Source organism: Mauremys mutica, chromosome 18 (genome assembly GCF_020497125.1).
Source record: "Mauremys mutica isolate MM-2020 ecotype Southern chromosome 18, ASM2049712v1, whole genome shotgun sequence".
NCBI lineage: Eukaryota > Metazoa > Chordata > Testudines > Geoemydidae > Mauremys > Mauremys mutica.
The window spans coordinates 23,316,111-23,343,485 of record NC_059089.1 but is presented as its reverse complement, the minus strand read 5'-3'; the positions used below and the strand labels follow the sequence as shown (position 1 = coordinate 23,343,485).

The following is a 27,375-nucleotide window of genomic DNA, read 5'->3' as shown; positions in this document are numbered from 1 at the left end:
AGGCCTCTCTCAGTGTGCTTCTGTGCACGCTCAGTAAAGAGCTCTGTCCTACAACTCTATCTGCTCACTGCAACGCTTATTGCTAATGAAACAAGCACCTCTGAAAGTCAGGCCATAAGGCTCCACTTTTCAAAGGTGACCACTAATTTTGGATAACTTGGTTGTTGCTTGCCCAACTTGAGACAACCTGGGCCCAGTTTTCAGATGGGCTGGGCTCCCACAACTCCAGATGAAGCCATTAGGAGCTGTGGATGCTCAGCCACTCTGCAAATCAGACTCCTTCAAGGCCCCAAAATGACAGGCCACTTCTGAAAAATCTGACTGACTGGGACGTGGCCCACGTCACAGAGGACTCTACGGCAGAGTCAGGAATAGAATCTAGAGCTGACTCCCATGGCTGTGTTTTAGCCACAAGACCACCACTAGCTCTTGGCTAATGTCCTATATCTCAACAATGGAATCCTAAAGAGCTCATACAATCTGGTGTAAGAGTAGATAACTGCAGTAAAACTGGAGTTGCAGAGAGAAATGGTGCTTCCTGCTTCTTTAAACTGTATAGAGTACAGCCCATGGCATAAAATAACTTATCTGAGGTATAAAAATCAACATCAATGAAGTATATTATGAAGTCTGTGCAACAACACTACGTACTCCTTTACTACTGTCCAAGAGAGTCTCATCAGCTCTGAGTGTTAACTCTTCCCCTTGTTTTTCAAGAAGAAAGCCGGCTTGTGTCACGGCAATAACATTACCTGCTCTTGCTTCAGCCTGGTTAGGATTTTGTGCTGCTTCTCAGCTACAGCAGACACTTCCTCACTGTCTCGCAGATTCTCCAGACAGCTGAAAGCAGGATGGAGACCAAAATCACTACCAGAAGGATGTTTGGATGTGTGAATGCAATGCCCAGACAGGTGTCCCCATGACAGGGCTGGGGCCTGGAGTGAAGTCTTTATCCCCAGAACAGGTACATCAGTACAAGGCTCACCACGCTGCCCTGCCTGTATCTCAACCCCATCAGGAGAATGAGAAGGTACTTCAGTATTCACAGCCCATTTCGCCTTGGAGCTCTTTGCAAGATGGCCAGGTTTCCAGACGCGCCCAGCATTCTGCAGCTCTCACTGACAGCAATGGAGATTCCATCCTCCCCTCGGAGAGCAGTAGGAACTGCTGGATGATGAACTAGTTTGAAAATTTGATCACTTCATTTCAGATGCCTAAATGGGGACTGGACTCTTTTGGACATCTGGCCCTTAATATCTGTCTATTGTGATGCAGACTCTGTGGAGTGACACCCAGCAAACTTATTTCTCTCAGGCCATCTAACAGCCCCCAGATGGTAACAACTTCTAGTGACTACCAGCTTGGACTCAGAGCAGCCTCTTCAGCAAGCAAAGTTTAGTCCTTCACAAGTTCCTGAGAGAACCCTTCCCCCAAGCCCAGCCCTTAGTTATCATATATTTTGCTTTTTGGCATACTCCATGTTGTAGATGGAAGCTGATGCAGTGGTTAGGGCATTAGCCTGGGCTTCAGACAACTGGGGTTCCATTCTCTGTTCTACCACAGCCACCCTGGGTGACCCTGCACATCTCTCTCACTGCCTCAGTTCCACATCTGTGAAATGGGGATGTTGTAGAGCTAACCCAAAATCAAGGAGGTGGGGAGGGGTTCAGGCTCATGGTGTGGCTTCCATCTTATGTATGCCTGACTGGAGGCTGGAAGGAAAGGGGTTAAAGGTCACTCTGGTTAGACGAACTGCATCTGCCTGAGCTGCAAGGCTGGGTCAGCTGTGGGGAATTTATTAATTACCTCCAGCTCCAGCCCACTGCAGGAGGCATTTGCTGTGGGGAGCCAAGCCGCAGATAAGAGCTTAGCTGGAGTAAAGCCAGGCTTTGGATGTAGTTGAAACAAGCTGGGCCTTGTCCCTTCTGGCTGTGGGGAAGCCCTGTTGTGCCTTAATTTGCCCTGTAAAGGGGCAGGATGTTTACTTCTCTGTTTTTACAAGGTAGCCCACCCTGAAGGGGGTACAAGCTCCCTTCAGTGGGCAGAGCCCAGCTGCCTTGTTCTGACTGGCCTGTTGCCGTCAGCCAATGTGTTTACCAGGTACTGAACTAAGGGAAGGGTACGCAAAACGGGCTCACCCTTTCCGATGCTCCAGCCAGGCCAGCTCTGCCTTGGTTTTCTCCTGAAGGGCTTTTTCTCGGAGTCGAAGGAGGGCAGTCTGGTGCCGGGCTCGTAGTTCTTCTTCCCTCAAGTACTGCTCGGCCATTGTCAAACTAAAACGGCAAAAGGTGCTGGATCCTCCATAGAACTGACTGACTTCACTCCACTAAAGGCATAAGCAGAGGGCTGGATTTATTAGGGGGAAGCCGTTGGATGTCCCCCAAGTGTGGCATTGCAAATAAAAGCCACGTGGGTGACTCCATGTGCAATGACTCGCAGGAGAGGAGCTCTGGAGCCCAAGTACCTGGCTTGTGGAATCCATTTGTTCGCTGCTGTCTCCTGAATCGTCTGCTGTGAGTGTCTTGCTGTTGGGCTGATTTACTGAAGGAGGCAAAGGATTCAAGGATTGACGTATGGGCAAAGAGTCCCCATGCTTTGCAGACAGGGATCCTAAAGAAAGAGAGAATTAAAGTCACCGTAAGTAAAATATTTCTTCATATCGGGAGTGAGGGGAGAAGTGATGTATCCTGTTTCTAAACTTTATAGCATAGTTGTAAAAATAGAGATTAAAGCTAAACAATTTAGCTTTCTAATATGCTTCCAAACAGATCAGTTCATACTGCGGTCTAGGTGAATTAGCTTCCATTCCAAAATACTAGACAATCTGAGCACAGGGTCAGAAGCCTACCACACATTCATGTGTTGTAATCCCTGCTTTGCCACTGGCTCCTCCTGTGACCTTAGGAAAGTCACTTAATCTTTTTTGTCTCTGATTTCCCTGCTGTTGTATAAATAAGGTTAATGACACCAGCTGACTTAACTCCCAGGGTGTTCTCAGGGTTAATGTCTGTAGAGTGATTAAAGGATATAAAGGGCAGGTCTACACTACGGGGGAAAATCGATATAAGATACGCAACTTCAGCTACGTGAATAACGTAGCTGAAGTCGAAGTATCTTATATCGAATTACCTACCGTCCTCACGGCGCGGGATCGATGTCCGCGGCTCTCCATGTCGACTCCGCTACCGCCGTTCGGGTTGGTGGAGTTACGGAGTCGACAGGAGCGCGTTCGGGGATCGATATATCGCGTCTAGATGAGACGCGATATATCGATCCCCGAGAAATCGATTGCTACCCGCCGTATCGGCGGGTAGTGAAGACGTACCCAAAGATACTGTTCTGACTATTCATATATATGGTGAGTTAAATCATTTGGGGCAGAATTTTCAAAGGTGCAGTAAGAAATTTGATGAAATCTCTGCTCAGTGTCCAAACCCCAAAATGCTGCTCCACTTCTGGTGCCACCGTGGGGCACCTGTAAGTTTGCCCCCAAATGTCACTGAATCACCTAACTGGATAGTCACCTTGTTGCTGGGTTGAGGACTCCAGGTTCATTTCCCCAGTGGATTTTCTCTCGGTGGCTTTAATGGCATCCATCACATTGCAGTTGATTTCAGTTTTCAGTGCAGATTGTTTTGGAGACTGTGCTCTAAAGCTACTGGGGGGGGGGGGAGAGGGAGGGAGAAACACATTCTTACATGATATTGTGGTGTATTAGCTGCCAGGGACAGTAATAATACTTAGCTCTTAGAGAGCCCTCTTCCTCAGTTGATCTCAAGTACCTTTCAAAATGGCGCGTTAGTAATATTTATTCCATAGTGGATCTTCTATATATATGAAAAGTTCTTTTCTGGTACTTAGCTCAGTGCGAGGTTGGAACCAATTCTCAAGTATTTAGTCTATGCCACTTTAAATGAGTGTTAAAATGTGCACTTAGAAAAACGCCCCTTCTTGGTAGGCAGTGTCCACAATGCTGGTCAAAATGGATACCCCTTCTCATCAGCAGGTAGCAATATATGGTTTATCCAAGATACCTGACTGCAAATCAAAGGAACTGAGGAAAGCATGTTCCTGTTCACCAAAATAATAAATGAGATCTTTGATCTATAGCTAGATGCAATTTTTCCTGCTACAGAAAATACAGCAGAGATCATGGGCAACGGGTGAACCGGACATTGAGGGGCCTAGCCCCTGGCCCCTCCCTTTATGTCCGAGGCCTCTTCTGCCCCCCGTCCACTGCCAGAGCCCAGAGCACCCCAGCATGGCCAGTGGCTGCCTAAGCGCCTGGAGTGCTGGGTGGGCGGGGTGGCCCCCAGCCCTGGAGTGCCGGGCAGGCGGCATTAGGTGGGGCCACGCCGGGCTGTTTGGGGAGGCTCAGCCTCCCCTAGCCTATGATACTCGCTGCGCATGGCAGAGATGTTTCCGTTCAGGATCTGGGCATAAATCAGGCCAGAGAAAGCTTGCAAGTGGAGGACATATTGTTTACATTGGAGAACTGAAACCTCAAAAGGGTTAGGACACGAATGCCACGTACAGCGCAGCTGCCATGCGAGCTATTCCCATTGTGAGAACATCCAGCAGAAACATGTTACTGATGCCCAGTTCGCCGATGCACAGTTCAAACACTCCAAAGCCCTGAGTCATTGAACTTGAACAAATCATAGAGTAAAACAATCAAGCATCCCATTGTCCATTGCTTACTGTACCTGTCCTCGGCTGTATCATCTCTTTCGGGATCACCTTCAAATTGGTATTCTCTCTGGTCTTGTTTAGCATGCTTCAGTCTTGCCCTCACAGTGCAGCTGGCTTGGGAGCCATTCAGCCCCTGTAAAAACCAAATGAACCCGCAATGACAATGGCGATCTTACAAAAGGCATCACCTTTCAGCCCTTTCTGTAATTCTCCTGGCTAGAACCTGGATTTATACAGTGCCTTTCATATTCCAATGACCCCTAAAGGGTTGTATTGACTAATGAGTTAGATCAGTCATTCTCAACCTGTGGGGCATGTGTATCCCTGGGGGTACGCAGAGGTTCTCCAGGGGGTACATGAACTTACCTAGATATTTGCCTGGTTTTACAACAGGCTACATAAAAAGCACTAGCGAAGTCAGTACAAATTAAAATTTCATACAATGACTTGTTTATACTGCTTTATATACTATATATGGAAATATAAGTACAATATTTATATTCCAATTGATTTATTTTATAATTATAGGACACAAATGAGAAAGTCAGCAATTTGTCAGTAACAGTGAGCTGTGACACTTTTGTATTTTTATGTCTGATTTTTGTAAGCAAGTTGTTTTTAAGTGAGGGGAAACTTTGGGGTACGCAAGATAAATCAGAATCCTGAAAGGGGTCCAGTCATCTGGAAAGGTTGAGAGCCGCTGAGTTAGAGGCTAGCAGTGAAAGGATTATGTGGACATATGGAGATGTCCCACAATAGCTCACACAGAAGCTATGTTGACAATGAGCATGTCCCATAATACTGTGGTTACCTCCTGGTCTTTCTTTTTAAAAAGCCAATGAGATATTTATCTTTTACCAGGGACAGAAGAAGTGGTCAAAACCTCATACAAAGTATGGCATTCTTAATAATGCGGCAATGCCCTGGGACTGCACAGTGGGTCTGAGTCCAAGGCATTGTAGTCATGAACATGGGACCAAATCCTGGGATCCCTTATTCTGGCAAATGCCCATTGACACCAGTGGGATTTTGCCTGAATTAAGGACCTGGGGACCTAAAGACAGAAAAACAAGCCGAGTGCCAACCTCCCCACATATTCCTTTTCTTTTTTTAATAGGAGACTCCTAGGTTCTGGTCAGACAAGAGGCCTATGGGGTGCTAAATAGAAGCATGAAAGAATAGCTTACAAACCTTCAGGAGAAAAGTGCTCAGACACTACAGTGAAAGGTTCTACAGAAAGATGCCTTGGGTGCCTGAGTCCCACCAACTGTCTATGGGATTCAAGCACCAAAGAGACATGAACCCAGATCATCAAAGGTATGGAGGTTCCTACCTCCCATAGGTACTCAAGTCCCATGGAAGCCAAAGTACCTCTGAGGATCTGGGCTCTAGTTCTTTGGAAAATATATCCACAGTCTGCATTCTTTGTTCATTCGGGTGAGAGAGGCAGGTAGGTACTGGCCCCAGCTCTCAATGACTCCAAAGATGATTGTGCCAAGTCTAGAATGGTGCCATTTTCCTGCGGCTGGGGCCACACAGATTTACCACTAACTGATGCTTGAGCAACTCATCCAAAGACCTCTGGCTCTCTTGAGCTTCTAGCTTTGCTTTCTCACGCAGTCTAGCCAGCCGCCCTTCCTGTTGGAGCCGATCGGCCTGGAGTGGGGAGAAAATTGTGGGACTTTTTACATTCATGGTAATGAGCTAAAACCTCACTGTGAGCTCCTTACAGGGACCTTATCGATGCCGAGAAGTGAAAACCTTGTTCTTGCACTATTGCTATTGCAGGCAAACTGGTGCATGTAGCTCAGCTTTTACCAGAGACCCTCTGATGATAATAAATGTGGCTGGGGGGATGAAAGGATGAATCATTCCTATAAGGAAGCGGAGTTCAGTTTCAAGTTCCAAACATGTGCTGTGGGCTTTTCTTTAAATGATTGTGATTAATAACCAGTTTTAAAACTGTGGGAAGTAATTTGCCTAATTCAACACACAATGCTAAGTTCCACTCTCATGAGCAGCCGTGTAACCCTATTGGCTTCAGTAAGGTTGCCCAGGCAGAATTTGTCTCCTGTGGTTGAAATCTAATTAATTCTGGAGAAATAGCATCAAGGACTCTTTCAGCATCAGTACAGATTCTGGGTAACAGAAAAAGTACCCATGGTGTCCACCGATCCCCACCATCACTGTGGGCTTCATGTCATGGCTGCATTCTGCCCTTTTGGTGTTTGAGACCTGCTAGTGACCCTCACCTCCCACACCGCAGGAGCTGGGGCCAAAGTGCATCTTTGCAGGCAGAGGAAAATGCAGAGATGGAGCGATGATCTACAGGTGTGGTCCTACACTCCCATTGACCTCAGCTGTAGCAGCTTGGGGAACTGCCACTTGCAGATGAGGACACTGTGTCTCCCAGGGGCAATTCAGTCTTGCCTGTTGGTGCTAGAATTGGGTCTGCCAGTGGGGAATTGGGCTTAGCAGTTAACGATGGGTGTAGGTGTCATAGGGAGTTGACCTGAGGTGGCAAAACAGAGATCATAGAGCTAACACCGCCAGCTGAAGGTAACCTGCTTTAAGGCATGTACAGGAATATCCAGCATCTCTTTTCATGGAGCACTGAATCCACATTTAATTTTGCTTAGGGTACGTACTGTACCTTCAGTTTGTGAGCCAGCCTCAGAGATGTTTGCTGTATATTTTCAAGGTGATCCCTGTATCTCTCCTCAGGATCTATGCATCTGGGGTCTCTGCCTATGAAAGATAGGAAAATAGAGACAGTATCTGAATTCTTAGCCACAAATTAATTCTGAAGAATGACTAGGACCCACCTGTACTCCTTCAATCATAGATGTTAAACAGTAGCTACTAAAGTTAGACATTTTTAAATTAGCAGGTCCAATTAACTTGCACCCAAGAATTTTAAAAGAGCTGGCTGAAGAGCTCGTTGGACCATTAATGTTGATTTTCAATAGAATCATAGACTTTACGGTCAGAAGGGACCATTATGATCATCTAGTCCAGAGGTCAGCAACCTTTCAGAAGTGCTGTGCCAAGTCTTCATTTATTCACTCCCATTTAAGGTTTCGCCTGCCGGTAATACATTTTAACATTTTTAGAAGGTCTCTTTCTATAAGTCTATAATATATAACTAAACTATTGTTGTATATAAAGTAAATAAGGTTTTTAAAATGTTTAAGAAGCTTCATTTAAAATTAAATTAAAATGCAGAGCCCACCCGGACTGGTGGCCAGGACCCAGGCAGTGTGAGTGCCACTGAAAATCAGCTCGCATGATGCCTTCGGCACACGTGCCATAGGTTGCCTACCCCTGATCTTGTCTGACCTCCTGCACAATGCAGGCCACAGAATCTCACCCACCCACTCCTGTATCAAATCTGTGTCTGAGCCATTGAAGTCCTCAAATCATGGTTTAAAGACTTCAAGGTGCAGAGGACCTTCCAGCAAGTGTCCCGTGCCCCACACTGCAGAGGAAGGTGAAAAAACCCCAGGGCCTCTGCCAATCTGCCCTAGAGGAAAATTCCTTCCCAGCCCCAGATATGGCAATCGGCTAAACCCTGAACATGAGGGCAAGATTCACCAGCCAGACACCCAGGAAAGAATTCTCTGTAGTAACTCAGATCCCTCCCCATCTAACATCCCATCACAAGCCATTGGGCATATTTACCACTAGTAGTCAAAGACAAATTAATTGCCAAAATTAGGCTAGCCCATCATACCATCCCCTCCATAAACTTATCAAGCTTAGTCTTGAAGCCAGATATGTCTTTTTCCCCCACTACTCCCCTTGGAATGCATTAGAGAAAGCATCCAATGATTTAACAAAAATAGCCAATGGGTCACTAGCCAGAGAGAGTGGTAATGAGAGAGCTGTATTGATACCCGCACTTTCAGGTGTATTCCTTCAACAACTGCACATCCAGGATCACAACCACACAGCAGCCATGGCAAGGTGCAGAGTGCCAGGAAGGAACCCACCAAGCCCCAGTGCTGTCCCAGGGATCCACGCCAAGAGGAAAGGGTTACTGCTCTGCCTATTCCGTGCTATGCACTAGCCCCCAGCCTGTCCCAGCTCCACAAGCCATGAGATCGGGAGCAGGATGTCCTAAGGCATCTGCAGCTGCTGGTAGAACAGCTCCATTCAGCCAAAACCACATCACTAAATCTGTATAAATCACCACTGACTTTGGGCTCTGATCCAACCCTACTCTGAAGCACCTGCTTAAGTCCTACCAAAGTCAATGGGATTGAAACACTTGCGTGTCACTGCTTTGCTGAACAGGGATGGCTGGCTGGAGCGGGGTCTTGGTGATATGTAATCTAGCAGCATTTTGAAGGCTACTTTCCATCAGGATCATGGGGCGGCTACTCCCGATCTCTGCAATGCTTTACGGCTGGCCATGCCCTCCAAATCGCATATTATGACAGATGATGTGCGTTACTTAGCCATAGGGGCAGGTGGTGGCTACTCAGGAGGAAGGAAGAGTGTGTACATGACCCCTAGCTGCTTCACCCCACTGACACCTCTTTGGATCTCCTGGCAGAGGCCTTCCCTGGTTGGATTTCTGGCCTTTATTAGAGCAGTAGTGCCTCCCATGTGCTTGTGACAGTTTGGCTTTTACTCTGCACCCCCAGTCTGAGTCTGTGAAAACCACGTTCTATCTTTATTTCATGGGTGACCTTGATCACACGCTTCACTGCGCACTGTAACCCTCATGTTGGCCTGCAGTCTTGTGTTAGGGGGCCTACGCGTCTGACCCTGAATGAGAGAAGCATCCAGGGGGCATCACCTTTCAACGACTCTCCTCTCTGAGAACGGTGTGTTTCCTAAAAAGCGGGGCCAGGCTAGAGGATCCTGGTTCTCTGTTTGCCTCCTGGGCACTGGGACTTTAGCCACCTGACTAGGGCTTTGAAGCTGCCCAGTGAGTTGCCTGACAGAGGGGACTGAAACTTATTTTAAGGGCAGCGTCTGCACTAGACACCTCCTCTCTCTCACCAGCTGAATATCGCCAGGAACCAGAAGGACGGCAAGGGGAAGAAGGGCCTACCTGCCTCACACACAGACTGGGCCTAGGGACTCAGGGAATGGGTCGGCATAGACTCAGGGAGAGCATATGGGGCTTTGTTGGTTTTGATAGACGGTACAGGAGAGATACAGAGCTAAGAATAATGTGAGTGTGTGGCTCTAACAGAGCATGCATAAGCTACTGGATGGGGTCCAGTGCTGATCTTAGGCTTAGTGCAGCTGGACTGTGGGGTCCCACATCCCAAAGAGGGGGTGCAAGGCAGGGGGGTCTGCACCCCAGGAGTGTGCCTCAGAGGCCAGAGTTAAAGACAGTGTCTGGATGCTGCCCAGACCTAGTGAGCTTGGAAGCAGGCAGGATCCAAAGGCTGGTGACCACCCACAAAGGGGAGAGGACTCAGCCAGGGCTGAACCAGTGCTGCATCCACAGGAAACAAATGTCTCTAGCCTAAGGAGCATAAAGTGGTTTTGCTCCCTTCTGTGCTATTGGATAATCTTTTAGCAACATGAGGGGCAGAGGAAAGGGGTGGAACTTCAAAGGGGGTGTGCCGGCAGTGGGGCTGGATGATGGCTGGCTGCCATAAATTAGAGCAGCTGGGGGCTGCTCAAACTTACCTGGGGCTGTTTCAGCCCCTGCAGCAGCCTGGAATCTGGAGGGTACAAAGGGGGGTAATCCCACCTTTTCCTCCCTCTCTCGGGGCTGCACCTACAGAATGCACATACATAGAATAGAATAAAAGCTTTCAAACCTTGATCCACCAGTTCTAGACTTCTTGTGGCGCTGCACCTGTTCCTCCATGTGCCCCACTTCTCTCAGCACTGCACTGCAGTTGTGATTCTTTCACTTTGGCAGGGAGGGAACAATCTCATAACCGCGGCATATTGATGCTGTTGCTTGTTCTCACTCTAGGCACTCCCATCTCAGAGCTACTTCCTTATTACAACTCTCCTGGCTGTTGCTCTATAGGTGATGTAATGTTTACTAATTATATGTTCTTGGCTATATAAAGCTTCTCCGATGAATTTGTGAAGCCTGTTCAAACAGGTTACATATTTACTCTGAGCTGCGTCACTGTCAGAAATGAGTATCATAAATGGATCATTGTGTGTATCGTAAGTAGAAATGGGCCTGATTTATAAATTTCAGAGCTGCATTTCCCCCCAGAATTTCAGGGATGTTTGCATCAAGGGGGACAGATCATGCTGGTATACTTTGGGCCCAAAGGTTCCCAAATCCCAATACTAGCTTTACATATGCAGGTTTTTAAAATGCCAAAGCCTCTTTTTTTATAGGGGCATCTATCAAAGCTGCAGAAAGCGTGTGCGTTTCTTGACCTAAAAAGCATCATGGCATGTGTACACAGAGGTGGGGGAAATAAAACGTCAATGCCCCAAAGTTATTCAGGCTTCCTAAGGAAACGTTGTTGCTATTTTGCAAGGTGATTAAGAGCTCTGCCGGCAGTTTCACTGACATCATGCAGTGGTGTCAGATCTCATGATTTTAGCACAAGTCTTATGAAATTTGGGGCTTTTTTTTTTTAAAGACCCAGCTTCTGGACTCAAGAGAAGAGTGCATGAGAATCTCAACTTTTATTTTTTTTAAAAAAGGATGTTTCTAGCTCTCCTGGTTCTGGAGAAAAGTTTGAAAAGGTGAAGCAAGTGTGTCCTAAAGACACAGAAACCAGGAGGCAAATAAAAAGAGTCCAACACTTTTTAAAAAAAAAAAAAAATTTAAGAAGATCTTGTGATTTGTTGGGGGGGCTGACTCATGACTTTTGCATACTTGGGCTGGCAATACTGAGCTGGTGAAATGTTACAAGGTACTTTAGCCAAAAAGCAGTGGAATCTCACATTTTTAGTGACATTGCAGGGAAAAGAACTGTTGATTGCATAGCAAAATCTTGCATGTATTGAAGAGAGTAGCAGGGAAAAGACAGCTGAGCAGTACCTTAGCTTCTACTTGGATTCCTCATCATGTTCAACATCCATTTCAGGGTGTCTCCTTTATATAATTGTATATAGTTTATACACTTGTATATAAAATTACCCTAAGGTTCTAAACACTAATTCTGCTTATCTGGTTGTTTAAAGGCACTCTAACACTTGGGCCATTCCAAAGCTGTGGCTGGGAATCCAGAAGGGATTCTCCGGGATATAGTTATGACTATGAGGTAGCCTCATCTTATCCTCCAAATCTGCTATACAGATTAGAGGCATTAAAATGCTACTTCGGCCACAGTGAATAAATGATTTGCTGCATCACTTCCATCTTATTTTATTTCTCTTGAACATAAGGTTAATGTGAGGTCACATTATTACTCACTGGGAGCTTATTGTTTTGCTAAAGCACGTGGCATTGCCATCTTGACTGTCTCTCTCCTGACTCTAAATAGTTTCAGGGACGTTCCCTGGCAGAGTGTGTGCAAGGAAGCTTGTTGGCCGCTTAGTGCAGAATAGGGTGATAGATAGTGTGAAAAATCGGGACGGGGGTGGGGGTAATAGGTGCTAATGTAAGAAAAAGCCCTGAATATCAGGACTGTCCCTATAAAATCAGGACATCTGGTCACCCCTAGTGCAGAAGCTCATTCATTGTGTGCAAGTGGTATGTGCCATGCAGATGCATACGGAGCAGGTCAGATGCAGTTCTATGGAACCTGCAGAGGGAACTTGCCGATGCAGATGATGCAAGTGCACCTAATGCCTACATATGCCCAGCATGAAAGCAAGCTAGATAAAGCTGGACCTCATTTAAACAAACCCCATTCATCCAGCACCCCTGTGTTCTCCATCTTGATGCACTCTTTGCATCCTGCATTCAAAAAACCCCTTATCTGGCTAAATTTCACAGCCTTCGTTCTATTCCAATAGCGTTTTAAAAAAACAACATACTGGAGTGTGCGTACATTGAGGCTATTTATTAAATCACTTACCGCTACACCTGCATAATCTAAGTAAACCCTGTAGCATCCCTACTAGATATAATTTAAAAAGCTGGGCTCAAAGTCTCATTTTTCTAATCACTTGCAGTTAGACAGAAGCACTTACTGCTGCTTTATTCAAGGACAGCTTCCCTTTTTTCTGCCAGTGTCAGCAATCAGTCCGAACCAATTATCACAAAGATATGCACTTGTGACTCAAAATGTGCGTAAGTGCAACTTTGAGACAACTAACTATCATGCTGTATTTTTTTCCTTTATGATAAAATTGGAGTAATTCTTATGAAGAGCTTTCTTTTTCCGTGTAAGAGAGCCTTCAAGGCGCTTCAGCAGCCCAAGATCACACATACATTTGCACTGGTACAACGACTGCTGGCATATTGTGTCCAGTTCTGGTGTCCACAGTTCAAGAAGGGTGTTGATAAATTGGAGAGGGTTCAGAGAAGAGCCACGAGAATGATTAAAGGATTAGAAAATGTGCCTTATAGTGATAGACTCAAGAAGCTCAATCTATTTAGTTTAGCAAAGAGAAGGTTAAGGGATAACTTGACTGCAATCTATAAATACAAACATTTGATAATGGGCTCTTTGGTCTAGCAGACAAATCCAATAGCTGGAACTAGAAGCTCGACAAATTCAGACCGGAAATAAGTTGCACATTTTTAACAGTGAGAGTCATTAACCATTGGAACAATTTGCCAATGATTGTGGTGGATTCACTGACAATTTTAAAATCAAGACTGGATGTTTTCTCTAAAAGATCTGCTGTAGGGATGATTTTGGGGATGTTCTGTGGTCTGTGTTATACAGGAGGACAAACTAGATGATCACAATGGTATCTCCTGACCTTGGACTCTATAAACCTCTGAAAGGAATTTATAATCTCACAACTGAATGTCCAGTCCCCTGTGCCATGATCACCTTATAGGAGGCGGGGAAAAGTTAGGTCAAATTTAAACCAAGTTTTTCACAGTTTCAGCCTGATAATAAATGTTTCCATGAGTTAAGGAAATCAAAATCCAGTGGAAACAGTTTGTGATGAGGAGGGGAAAACATCCCCTGCATTTTTTGCAGCCCAAACATTTCAACATTGCACTAGTGCAGAAGAGCCTGAGATGGAGTGAGATTAGGAACGGATTGTAGCTAAGTGAAATTGATTGGTTTACTTTCATCATCTAAGCTGAGAGAGCTGCAAAAATTAAACACCCTGAGAAGTGAACCAGGTGGCTAAAATTCTAACCTTAGGCCTGACTCAGCAAGATCCTTAAGCACGAGAGTAGTCCCGTGTGACTAAGTACATGCTTAAAGGTATGTATGTTGATCCCATGAAAATGAATGGGACTATTGGCAGTTTTGTGCACCTTGTTGAATTGTAGCCTTTGTGTGTTTTGTCCGTTTCCCTATATAAATAAATCTGCCTAGGACCTGAGCACTTCCACATTTTTGGCTTGTCTTCATACTATCTGCTTGCTAACCTCTCAGAATCACTTTGTCTACTCTCGCTGGCTTCTGACATATTTTGTGCTTATTTTTAAATCCTCTAGCACAAGAGGTTGGCTGAAATTCCACTGGTAGGCCCAGTTCAACTCCCCTACTGCAGCTCTGCACAGTAGTCCAGGAGGCAGTCAAAATTTCTACCTATAGCTGTTTCCACAGCGACAAAGCAGTTGGCTTCTGCTGCTAGTTAATGGGAGCAGAGCTAGGCAGGGAGATCATTCCAAATTGGAGCATGTTCGCTATGGTTTCAGCCCTTACATGGGACAGAGAAATATGAGCTATTAAATCTTTAAACTATAGCTGGTCAAAGTTGTGAAAATCTCCATAAAAATGTCATTTCCATTGTTCACCAGTTACGTTTGGATTGAATTCTCCCAATCCACTGCACTTCTAATGTGCAACCAGTGGTGCAAGAACAATGCTGGTTGCTTCAGTGTAGGAGACACACACGTGCCCAGGACACTTCCTGGAGTGGAGTGTTTCAAATAGCGGCATGCTAGAGCTTGGGAGAAGAGTAGCTGTGACACAGAATGAGGGAGTGGGGAGGGGGGTCTCTTCCTGAACAAACACTCCATGGTCTGATTATCTGCCGGATAATGAACAATGCAAACAGCCCTCTCAAATGGGGAATGGTACTAGGTCAAAGAAGGGGAAAGTTAATAGTGATGAGAATCAGAGCAATTTTCTTTATTGATTCAAGGAGAAAGCTACACTTCCATGCCCCCCACTGAAAGGGGGCTCATCGCAAAACACTTGAAAGCCAGTTGGAAGTCAAAGACCAAACTTGTTTGAGTTTTGCTAGGCAATGAGGTTGTTAGCGGTTGTGAAATACATGAGGTGATGCTTCAGTTTCTACTATATGATCTTAAGGCAAAACATCAAAGGAGTCTTGTCTCAAGCTCCTCAGTCTGAGGACAATTAATGGAAGCAGTGATGTTACAAGTCTCTGCCATACTTTGATTCTATTAATTTAATCACGTCTCCAAGTTCTACAAACAAGAGGCTAGCTCCCTCTAGTGACACAAAAGATTAAGTGTCTGCAAAGGAAGGAAATGGTTTTATGTACAAATACCTCTTGTTTGTGCTTCCAGTGAAATTATTACATTTTAAGGCTATTTGCTCAGATTGCACCTTTATTCCCAACTCTAACGAAATAATTTAAAACATCTGCTGTACTGTAGCTTGAATTAAAAAGAAAATGAGAAATCTTGGGCCTACAGTGAAATTCAGTTTAAAGCCCACAATCTTTCATCTCAGAAGATCCCAAACTATTCATTCTAGTCCCCACAAGCATGCACAGAATCTGTGACCCATAGTCATGTGAGAAGACCTTACTTTCACAAGTCCTCTTAACTGAAAATCATGCCAGTCACACGAGCAGACTATAGGATTGGGCATTAAGAGTAAGATTTTCAAAAGCACCTAAATCCCTTTTCAAAAGGGATTTAGGCACCTAGGAGACGATATGTTAAATAGCATACATGTTAATCTCAATATTAAATAAACTATACCTTTATGTTAGTATATCTCCATGCACACTATACTTATATCTGTTTCTAGCCCAATATAGTTACAGAAGTACAAACAAGTGCTTAACTGCTGTTAGTACCTCCCAAAATCTCCCCCAATATATATGATAGCTTTGGAGGACCACACACTTAAGGTGGAATTCTGGTTTTACTCCCTTGAAAACTCCCATTGATTTTGACAGGCACAAGATTTGATCTATAGCGGATTACACAAATCTTATAAACAATTGTAGTGCCAGCTCCTGTACAGGCAAAACTCATTTAAGCTGCTGGGGAGATTTTCCTAAGGCAAGAAAAAAAGAGCGGAACTTTTGGGGCTGCTGCTTTTCAATGATCTTTTAATATGTGGTTCCGCCTCAGTCTTGTGCTGTAGCCGGGCTGCGCGGAAGAAGAATGCAGCCCAGGACCCTACAGAAGAGTGGCTGGTGTTAATCAGAAGCTGGAGAACATTTGCTTACCAGCTCAGACCAATATTAAGTTAAAGTATATTTTCTGCCTAAATTGACTGGCATGCCCCTCTATTAAAAATGTGTCTTGCTTTCCAGTGATCCTCTGTGGAAATTACATGAGTTTGTCAAAGAACAACTTGTATATATGAAGTGGGCAGTCCATTGTATTTGAGTGGAGCTGTGGATTTTATATGGTCAGCGTTTTCTTATAAAAGCAGAAGTGTCAAGAGCCAGGGATGGGCTCTTTCACTTAACTCTAGGTGGTAGATATTAACAAATATTAGATATTTTGCAAGCTCCCATTTGTTCTGCTCCCTTCTGTTGTATACATTAAGGATTTCATTATAGTGTAAAGGAAATACTCAGTGGCAATTAGTACCTGGGGGATGCATACATATTTTAAAGATAAATATTTACATTTTGCAGTGATCTATATAATTGCGCCTCATTATACAATCTGCACTGCAGAAATGACTCGCACTCTTTTCTGCAAAAGTGTACCAGTATTAACTGACTGTTGTTGTTAGTTATGGGAGCATTTAATACTGTCTTTCATATGCATCTCCCATTTGACACCAGTGGTGAGCAGAGCTCTTTCTTACCTGTAGTTCAAATCTATATTGTCCCTCAAAATGACAATCCCTTACCTCACCTAGGAAGAAGTGACACAGGCTGGAAGCTACCCTGCTTACAATCAAACTTGGGACTGGATTCAGTCAAACTCCTTAACCTCTGCAAATGCTGGGGGTTTGCAAAGACTTCTGCCTGGCTTGTATACAGGAAGAGGTTTCTATCATTCAACTCGTACACTGTATCTGGCAGGGTGTTTTCCTCGCTGATCAAGAGACGGCAGAATCAGGGCCCTTATCCATTAATACCGGATGAGTGAAACATCTTTTGTTCAATGGGAAACTCTGCAGACAAGAGATTTAGTGTCCAAGCATCTGAACTGCCCTCCCTATTTGTTGGAGGCTGAGGAAGAAACAGAATAAATAATGTTGATTGTTCACCCACCTCAAAAATCCTATATTGTATATAAAATCTTGTGGGGGCAACAATGAAGCATCCTTGATAAGAGCAAGGGCTTTTCAAAGTGCCCTCTTTGGAGAAAGATTATCTGATCTTGTTCTTTTGTCTCTGAAAAGCCCTCGAAACAATGCACCATCTGCTACTGTTTGGCAAAAGGAAGCCAAGGTCTCCTCTGACAAAGGCATGCTTGCTATTGTTTGCTCCTTAACCCTTTCAGCAACAAACTTTCCCTTGTCTCTATGCAAACATTTATTTAGAGTATAAAGTGACAACCTTCCTCCTGCCAATCCCCCAGCAATCCTGAGTTCAACTCCTGATTCAGCCACTGACCTTGGTTCACTTGGTTAAAAGCTCTCTGCCTCAGTTTCCCCATCTGCAGAACTGGGACAATATCCCGTATGTACCAAAGAGGGGGTTGGGAGGGTTAATCATAAAGCTTTTTGAGATCCTCCAATGAAGCCTCAAGGGGTTACAAAAGCATATGGCAACAATATACACTATCACAATCAGGGGCATGTTTGTCACTGCTACAGTTGGCTAGAAAGACAGAGGGAATTTTTTTTTCCACAGCAAAGCTCGTGTTTTTTTCCTTTTTTGTGTATGTGCCAGAGTTTGACATTTCAATGACCTTTTTAGCTGAAACATCAAAAATTCAAAACACGTCTGACTATCCCAGTAGTTTTCAACCTTTTGTACTGGTGACCCCCTCTCACACAGCAAACCTATGAATGCAACACTCCCCCCCCTTATAAATTAAAAATGCATTTTTTAAAATATTTAACACTGTTATAAATGCTGGAGGTAAAGCGGGAATTGGGGTGGAGGCCGACAGCTCGCATAATAATCTTGCAACCCTCTGAGGGGTCATGACCCCAGGTTTGAGAACCCCTGGACTTATCACAGCTGGCAATACAAGCCCCATAATACTCTTCTAATGCAGGACAGAAGAGAACATTTGATGGCGTTACAAACTGGCTTAGAAATGTCATGAATAACTACTGCATTTCGTGATGCTTTGTTAAATGCTGTCTTACCAAAGTCGTCCTCAAATTCTTTTTGCATCTCAATCCTCCTGGTTGGAGAAGCGCGGGGTTCAAATCCATGACTGAGAGATGTTTTGAGACTTCGTCTAGGAGAGGATGAAATAATTTCCCCTTGATTCTGAGCTTCAGAAAGAGCATCAAATATGGAGCGATTCCTTTGATTTGCTGGTTTTCTCTCTGGACTGTTTTGCCAAAAACAAAAATTGTCTGAATGACAGATGTGAATGAGAGAACACTGCATTACGTTAACAAGAAAAAAATATATAATAGGGTTAAAATTTGACCTCAAGATAAAGTGGGCCAAATTTGTCTTGGGTTTAATCAATAGAATCTAGATTTACATCAAAGTTATACCAGGGATGGATTTTTCCCACTGTGTCAACTTGCCATTCAATGCTGAGCCTGATTCTATATTTCTCAATGGACCTTGGGGAAGCAAATGAATGAAAGCTATCTGTAGTGTCACTAAAACTCCCACACAAAATCTCCTGAGGAAATAGTGAATACAGAAATGGATGCAGAAAATCTTTTGTCTAACTATAGAATCTTGCTGCCTAAAATGGCTTCAAGCTGTAATAACAATAAGACTGTTTGATTCATCTGAGGATCTCAAAGCACCTTACAAACAAGAATGAGTAAACTCTCTGAGGTAAGGAATTTGTTACTGTTTATATTGTTTACAGGCCCAGATCAGGGCCCCATTGTGCTAGGTTTGCTAAACAAACACACAACCAAAAGATGGTCCCTGTCCTGAAGAGCTTACAGTCCTTGGACAATCAGTCCTTAGACCATCATTATGGATCATTATTCCCATTTTACAGATGGAGAGACTGAGGCAGAGGTAAAGCACCTTGCCCAAGGTGCAGAATCGCAAAATGGGGAGGAATACCTATGAGTCCTCATTCTGAAGGCTTGCTCTGAATCCTCAGCAAGACACTTTTTGCTAAACAACAAGAAAAACAATTAGGAGGCTGGGAAGGAGAAGAGGGCTGGAGAAGAAGCCTGGTCTGTAGGAAAACATCAAAGGACTGGGGGTCAGAGTCCTACGTTCTATTCCTAGCTCTGTTTAATTGAGTGATCTGTGGAAATTCACCTGACCTCTGTCAGCTTCCACACCTATAAAACAGACCAGTACAATTGGCATTTAAAAAAGTCACACTTTCCAGTTAGATTTCATTAGCAAACAAATGTTATAAACAGAGAGACAGATATGAGTAGAGCGTTTTATAGTTGGTTATAAACCTACCACTACAACGTGTTCTATATGGTTATAAGCAATTTGCTGGACTTTGTAACAATGGATTAACCATTTAGTAAAACGTCTGTTTGTTTGTTAGCTCTTTTGTAAATGGAAGCTTCACATAAAGTTGGACCAAAAATCATACCTGCCAATATACAAAATCCCCCTTCCTGTACCTTGATGATGATGGAGAAGCTAAAGAGGCACCTAATTACCCATCCAAATTACTACTTGCTCAGAGCTTGGATTTTTCAGCACTCCTGAAAATGGAAATAAGTACCTCGCTGTTTTGAGGCTTAATTCATTACAGATGGATTGTGCAATCCATGCTCACGTTAGGAAGTTACTTGTTCCACCACCGTGAGTCAGGGTTGCACAGCCTCGCCCTAGATGTTTGCAAAGCTCGTTGAAATGCTTTTATGCAAGGTGCTATGGAATTGCAAAGTATCGCTCTGTATCACGTTTCTAGGACTTGTGGTCAGCATGGCAAAGGCCCAGCTAAGTCCTGCAATAGGCATAAATGCTTTAATACGGTGAATCATGTCAAAATGCAGCCTAGGAGTCCCAATGAGCTGCTTTTTCCCACAATCCTGTCCGACATTCAGTAGCAAGGGCGGCTCTAGCCATTTCGCCGCCCCAAGCACGGCGCCGCGCCGCGAGGGGCGCTCTGCCGGTCGCCGGTCCCGCGGCTCCAATGGACCTCCTGCAGACGTGCCTGCGGATGCTCCACCAAAGCCGCGGGACCAGCAGACCCTCCACAGGGACGCCTGCGGGAGGTCCACCGGAGCCGCCTGCCACCCTCCTGGCGACCAGCAGAGCGCCCCCCGCGGCGTGCCGCCCCAAGCATGCGCTTGGCATGCTGGGGCCTGGAGCCGCCCCTGTTCAGTAGTCAGGTCGCTTTTAACCTGGATTGGAGCTGCGCATCTCTGAGCACAAAACAGCTCATTGCCTGTTGGCTAAATGGACACAGGGTCCACTGGGAATGTTTTGAAAAACCCTGCACAAAGCTTATCTAAAAAGATTAGGAAGAAACGCGTGAAAATGGGCACCTATTGATCTAATAGCAGCTCGAACAAGGCGGGGAGACCGAGGCAGCCTGAAATATTGACAGATGGTTTTTGTACAAAAAAATGAATGTGGAAAAGGGGTTTTTTTAATCGGCAATCAGCTTAGGGAAATCCCATTTCATTTTTTTCATTAATGAGCTTTTCTTTGTTTTTCCTGGTGCAGAATGACCCAGAAATAGCTAGGACGAGTAGAACGGCTCCTACCAACTTGCTCCTTGGATGCCGTCCTCAGAACATGGGTACGAAGATGGAGTAGGGAGAGGTGGGAGGGGATTTCTCCGGAAGAAATTCTAATATTTGTCTCTGGCAAATACCTGGGGCCTGGTTTCTGTATTCGCATTTTGTGCCAGTTTCTTAACTGGCTCCACGACTTCCATATGGATCACTTGGGAAAGCACATCTCCTGCTTCAGAAAGGGTGCAGATCAAGGGCCTGATCCAAACTCCCATTATAGGCAATGGAAAGACTCCTGTTGACAAGATCAGGCCCTACCGGGAATATAGTGATAGCAGGGAACAGAAGTGCACTCGGTGACCTCTCCTGCATGGTAGGGGAGCTGAATGGAAAGCATAGCTTGGCATTGGCCATGTGCACAGGGAGCTTGGCCTTGAGCTGGTACAGAGCAGAGCACATGCTCCAGAACAAGTGGAAGTGCAGGGAGCTGTTCAGGAGCCATGGACAGAAATATGGCGGAGCTGCTCGAGCTGAGCAGTCACCAGCTCAGCTGCCTCTTGTGTGCAGAGTCAAAAGGGCAGAGCATAGGCCAATGGGCGTTTCTTAGCGCGCACAGACTTCAGCACACACCTCCCTTGTATTAACAAGGCACCGAGGCATGTGCTCCCCTCTTGGGCCTCAGACCCGCTGCTCGGCAGGGGTGACTAGGTGACCATGCAGCCTTGCTCCAGTGCAAGGCCTGGGTGCTTTGCAATCTCCATTCAGCTCATTGTCTTTCAATTTGCACATAGGCTGGCACCGCAGCACCCGTGCAGGGCAGGATCAAAGCCTTGGGCACAGAGCTCCGCAAACACAGAGGGAAAGGGGGCACGGCAGAGTCACTGAGAAACAGGAATTTCAAATCCTGTGGAAGCAACGCGTAATTTGGTAATGAATGGAGCTCTTCAAAGCCAGAGGTCTTCATTGGTGCCTATTCAAACCTGATAAGCTAGATCCTCAGCTTGTATAAATCAGCACATCTCTGCAATGGGACGGTCCTGATTTCCACCTGCGGAGGATCCAGCCCTGCAAACATTCACTTTTGAACAAAGCTTTTTGTTTAAGACTCAGTTTGTTCAAAAAATTCTGACCAGCCCTGGTCTGTTTAATTACCCTTCACTACTACGTGATGGCTCGTAGGAGACAGTCTCTCTCATTTCTTTAATGGAAAATACAGTGCAAAAAACTATGAATTTTTCTGGGTAAATATTGGGGTCTAATTTGGTGGACAGAAGGACAGGGGGAAAATATTAATGCTTTGAACAGAATTCAATTTGGTTTGCTGCAGAACTAAAACAGAACTCAAAACACAATGCCACTTGGGAGTTCAGGAAAACAATATCTCTCTAATCCCCAAATAAAACTTTTCATTTGAGTAAACAGTTTACTGTTGTAAACTTAGAACTATTCGCCTATAAATATTTACATTTAATAATTGGACCACACCATTTGCAGCACATACAGCCAACTTCATCCTTTTCTCCTGTTTTTTATTTATTTTTTTAAACTTTCTAATACTTGGGTTCTGAAAGGTATTCTGAGACAGATTTTCATTTCCTTCCCGTTTTAGTGTGTCAAATCTTTAAACCGTTATGTTGAAATGTGTGCGTGGAGGGCGTGAGATTCATCAGTACGTTCAGCTGCGGCCACACTTCAGCGCTTGCCTGCGTGCCTGTTTGTTTATTGTGTGTATCTTCTAGATCAGTGGTCCTCAACCTTTTCGTTTGGCGGGGGCCAGACGAAGGACCGTGGCGGCGGTGGAGCACCCGCCAAAATGCCGCCGAATTTCTGCGGCATTTCGGCGGCGACGCCTCTCGATGACGTCACTTGTCGGCGGCAAGCGGCATCATCAAGAGGCGTCGCCACCAAAATGCCGCAGAAATTCAGGGGCGACGCCTCTCCATGACGCCGCTTGTCAGTGGCAAGTGGCGTCATGGAGAGGCGTCGCCGCCAAAATGCCGCAGAAATTGGGCGGCATTTCGGCAGATGCTCCACCGCCGGCCAGGACGCGGGCGCATTTAGATGCCTCCGCAGGCACCATGGCACCCGCAGGCACCGCATTGGGGACCCCTGTTCTAGACTAATACATTGCCTTATGTCAACAGGCAGCTTTGCATATACACACAGACGAATGTATTATTGTAATACATAGATCTCATGCGATGTATTGTATTTTCCTAATAAAACAAGTTATTTTTATATATTTAATTATATAAAAGTAGGGCGAAAATCGGGGGGGGGAAACTAGTAATATTTTTTGTAAAACCCCGGGTTGTTTTTTTTTGGTAAAAATCGTTTAAACTGAGAACGAAGGAGTTAGCTCTGTGTTATAGGGCAGGATTGGAGTGAGTGTCTCTTTATATTCTCCACTTGCCCCTCCATCTCTATTATCAGTACAGCACCATCACTAGAAGTTCTTCAGCTAGCAATGGACTGAGCTCAGAGTTACCCACCACCACAGCCTGCCTTCCATCCCTCAAGTCCAACTGTAGCCATATTCTGTGCATACACAGTTCCTTTCATCTCTCAGGGCAGTGATCGCAACAGGGTTGTGATGCTTTGTGCGAGGGCCTCTCTTGGTGAAAGCGTTTCTGTGACGCCGTAAGGACTTTGACTCTGCATGTTAAACAAACTGAGCTCTGCTTTCTCAGTAATTGCATTGTTCAGGAGATCAGCACAGTCTATCTTATTTCTACTTTGTCTGGTGTTTGTCAATTACAGTTGAGGGTCTATTCCCATCTGGATTCAGGGGGATTTCTGCACCTCACTGCCATTAGCGTGAATGAGAGTTGCATATAAATCCCAGGGCATCAAGATGAGAATAACAGACCCCACAGCGTCTTAAGATAATGGGCCTGATCCTGAGAGGTGCAGAGCATCTGCCACCTTGCTTCCCTCCAAGGATGTTTTGTTTTTGAGATCTTTTGTGCTGTACATGGGTGACGTAACTGCTGCATAATCCTTGCAACTGATCCACTGGAATAGGAATCAGTACAACCTTTGTGAACATGGCTGATGCACACAAAGAAGAGGTTTTACCTTTCAGTAATTCCAGTAATTACTGTTCATAACTTCAGTAAGCTGAGCTATCCGGATTTCTCTCTCCAATTTCCATTTCCCTCTTGTTTACTTTGTTTACAGTTTTACTGATCAAACAATCTTCTTAGAAGAATCTTGTGCTGTATTAAAGGCATTTACTGTATGAAGGCAGCTCCCAGCTTGCATGTGAAGAGCAGCAGGTCTCCCTTTTGGTAGATCATTCTGCAGTTCAATAGTTAAATAGAATCTAACACTGGAAATCCAATCCCAAACACGTCAAATATTGCCTTTCTTCTGCTTTCTTCCCAGTACACGCACCCTGAGAGTTTGAATTTGGCCCTGAGGAGGCAAACAGCCAAAGTGTGCTCTATTACACCAGTGTAAATCCAGCACCTCATGCAGTTACTCGGCATTTACATCTTTGTAAAGTGAGAGTGACGTTGGCCCATCGTATTGGTGGCTTTGAAGTCAAATGAAAAACGCAGGGCAGGATATGGCCCTCAGTCTTATGCTGCACCTCCTCCCTCCCCCAGTAAGGAGCAGGAACATGTCAAGAATGGGAAAAGCAAGTGCTGACTTCCTCAGGCAATGCTGAATCTGCACTTGGAGCTCTGATCCTCCCTCCAGTTCAAGGATCCCTGCTGTAGCCATGCAAACTCCTTCCCTTTTCCTGGGAACTACAAGTTAGGGACAAGATTCATAGAATATCAGGGTTGGAAGGGACCTCAGGAGGTCATCTAGTCCAACCCCCTGCTCAGAGCAGGACCAATCCCCTGACAGACTTTTACCCCAGTTCTCTAAATGGCCCCCTCAAGAATTGAACTCATAACCCTGGGTTTAGCAGGCCAATGCTCAAACCACTGAGTTATCCCTCCCCCTTTAAGATTTAGCTCTCCTGGTCCATCCCTGGCCAATCCAGGGGTATATTTGTTAGTGCTCTGTCCTGTGGGGATTGAGGAGTTAAGTCTACACTGATGACTAGGGCCCTGTCAAATGCATGGCCACGAAAAACACATCACAGACCATGAAATCTGGTTTCTCTATGTGAAATCTGGTCTTTTGTGTGCTTTTACCCTAGACTATACAGAGTTCACCGGGGAGACCAGCGTTTCTCGAATTGGGGATCCTGACCCAAAAGGGAGTTGCAGGGGTCACAAAGTTATTGTAGGGAGGTCTCAGTATTGCCACTCTTACTTCTGTGCTGCCGCTGGTGGGGCGCTGCCTTCAGAGCTGGGTGGCTGGAGAGTGATGACTGTTAGCCAGGCACCCAGCTCTGAAGGCAGTGCCCCGCCAGCAGCAGCACAGAAGTAAGAGTGGCAATACCAGGCCATGTCACCCTTACTTCTGCGCTGCTACTGGTGGTGGCTCTGCCTTCAGAGCTGGGTTCCTGGCCAGCGGCCGCCGCTCTCCGGCTGCCCAGCTCTGAAGGCAGCAGCACAGAAGTAAGGGTGGCAGTACCGCGACCCCCCCAACAATAACCTTGGGATCTCCCACAACTCCTTTTTTGGGGCAAGACTCCTACCACTATAACACCATGAAATTTCAGATATAAATAGCTACAATCATGAAATTTACTATTTTAAAAATCCTATGACCGTAAAATTGACCGAAAAGGACCGTGAATTTGGTAGGGCCCTACTGATAATACAATGAAGTGCCCTTATATAAATAGCTCTCACTGTATAGAATATATTCTACAAGCCAGGAGTTTTCTGTGTACCACCATCTGCATTAAACCTGCACTGCATGTAAGGCTGACAGGGAAAATTTGAGTCCGCATTAATTTAATCAACTTTATTAAAAATGTTCATAGCGTAGCTTCCAAAATTGCCATTCTCGCCACACTCCCTCTTTAATTAAACTTGTGTGTGTGTTTGTGTGTGTTATAATACACACACACAAATGTGTGCACACACACATGCACTCAAAGCTAAATCTACAGAAATCAAAATTTCTCTCTTCCCCCACTCTCCCAATCTTCAAGAGTAAAGTGAGTGAAAACAATTACTGTAAATGAATCTATAGTATCCAATTGGCTAAACCACTCTAATCCTCTGCAAAAAGGAGATCAGTAGAGATTTAACTAGGTACTCATAAAGATAATCAATTTAGTCTACTTCTGTCAATGCCATATGTTATACCACTGTGTGTTCTGTGGAAGAGGAGGGGGTGAGGGACGGAAGATCTGCCTATTACTTTTCTAAACATCTTTGGGATAAATAATACCCTAAAAATGTCTTTAGACAGAAGTTAATTTATAGAAGTAAGCATGACGCATGGTAAACAATGCATGGCTCTGGTGCGTGGCACAAGAGTAGAAAAATCATAGTACGTTGTTCAGGATGCCCCCATTCCCTCCCCATCCCCTTCGGAGATCATCGTACATTCTAGTAGGAATCACCATGAGGAAATCAATGGTTTGTGACACTTGACACAATTATTTAACGTGAGTAGGAGTTTTGCCTGGATCAGGAAGACCCATTGGCTCCAATCCTGCCAGGTGGTGGAGGCTGGGATTTCAATGGGAGTTGGACATCTAGCCCCATAAGACACTGGAAAAATCCCACCCCAATCATTTGGAGTTGAGAGCGCTCAGCACCTCACAGGACTGGGGCCGCTGTTAATTTCAACTCCAGAGCTTTCAGCATTCGTTCTTCTGTACCTACCAAACAGAAGCTTGGCTTAAGAGTACAGAGACTGGTCAATAAGCAGAGATCCATCAGCATCTGACATGGATGCACTCTAGACCTTAACATTCACCTTGGCATTAAAGTTTTCCTAAATCTAGGAGAAGGTGAGTTAAGGTTAGGACTGTAACTCCGACAGTTGGGCTTAGTATTTTCAGGGATTTCTGATGAGGGATTTTTAAACAATGAATTTCCCTTTTGCCTGCAAAATTCCCATTGATTTTAGCTGGTGTTATGCACACATAAGCAGGGCTGGATTAATCTTTTGTGGGCCCAATGCCAAACATATTTGTGGGCCCCCAGGGGGGCAATGGAACATGACATGGGGGGTTGATCCCCGGAGCGATCCGGGTGCAGCACAAGTGGAGCAGGCCCGGTCCGAGCCGCTTTTGAGCCTGGGTCTGGCACCATTGTAAGCCTGGCACTGCACATAAGAGGAGCTGGGAAGTTGTGAGTGCTCATTACCTCTCAGGATCAGAACCACAGGCTGCAAGCTCGGGTCTGATGTGTGTTCCCCACTACAAAGTGTGCTGCGGTAACTAGCTACACTGGGATAAGAACAGAAAATAAGAACGGCCGTACTGGGTCAGACCAAAGGTCCATCCAGCCCAATATCGTGCCTACCGATAGTGGCCAATGCCAGGTGCCCCAGAGGGAGTGAACCTAACAGGTAATGATCAAGTGATCTCTCTCCTGCCATCCATCTCCACCCTCTGACAAACAGAGGCTAGGGACACCATTCCTTACCCATCCTGGCTAATAGCCATTAACGGACTTAACCTCCATGAATTTATCCAGTTCTCTTTTAAACACTGTTATAGTCCTAGCCTTCACGACCTCCTCAGGCAGGAAGTTGTGTGAAGAACTTCCTTTTATTTGTTTTAAACCTGCTGCCCATTAATTTCATTTGGTGGACC

The 27,375-nt window shown here is 45.2% G+C and overlaps 1 protein-coding gene across 1 annotated transcript in view; it reads right to left on the bottom strand.

Annotated features, from left to right (window-relative positions):
* The window catches only part of CCDC187 (coiled-coil domain containing 187), a 72,329-nt gene that overhangs the window by 21,919 nt on the left and 23,035 nt on the right, over nt 1–27,375 (bottom strand). The window contains exons 13-20 of the mRNA XM_044993098.1: nt 18,204–18,394; nt 7,346–7,440; nt 6,238–6,348; nt 4,707–4,825; nt 3,525–3,655; nt 2,465–2,610; nt 2,139–2,326; nt 753–840 (exon numbers count right to left, since the gene is read on the bottom strand). Coding sequence (XP_044849033.1) covers nt 753–840; nt 2,139–2,326; nt 2,465–2,610; nt 3,525–3,655; nt 4,707–4,825; nt 6,238–6,348; nt 7,346–7,440; nt 18,204–18,394 — 1,069 coding nt within the window. The remainder of the gene's footprint in view (nt 1–752; nt 841–2,138; nt 2,327–2,464; nt 2,611–3,524; nt 3,656–4,706; nt 4,826–6,237; nt 6,349–7,345; nt 7,441–18,203; nt 18,395–27,375) is intronic.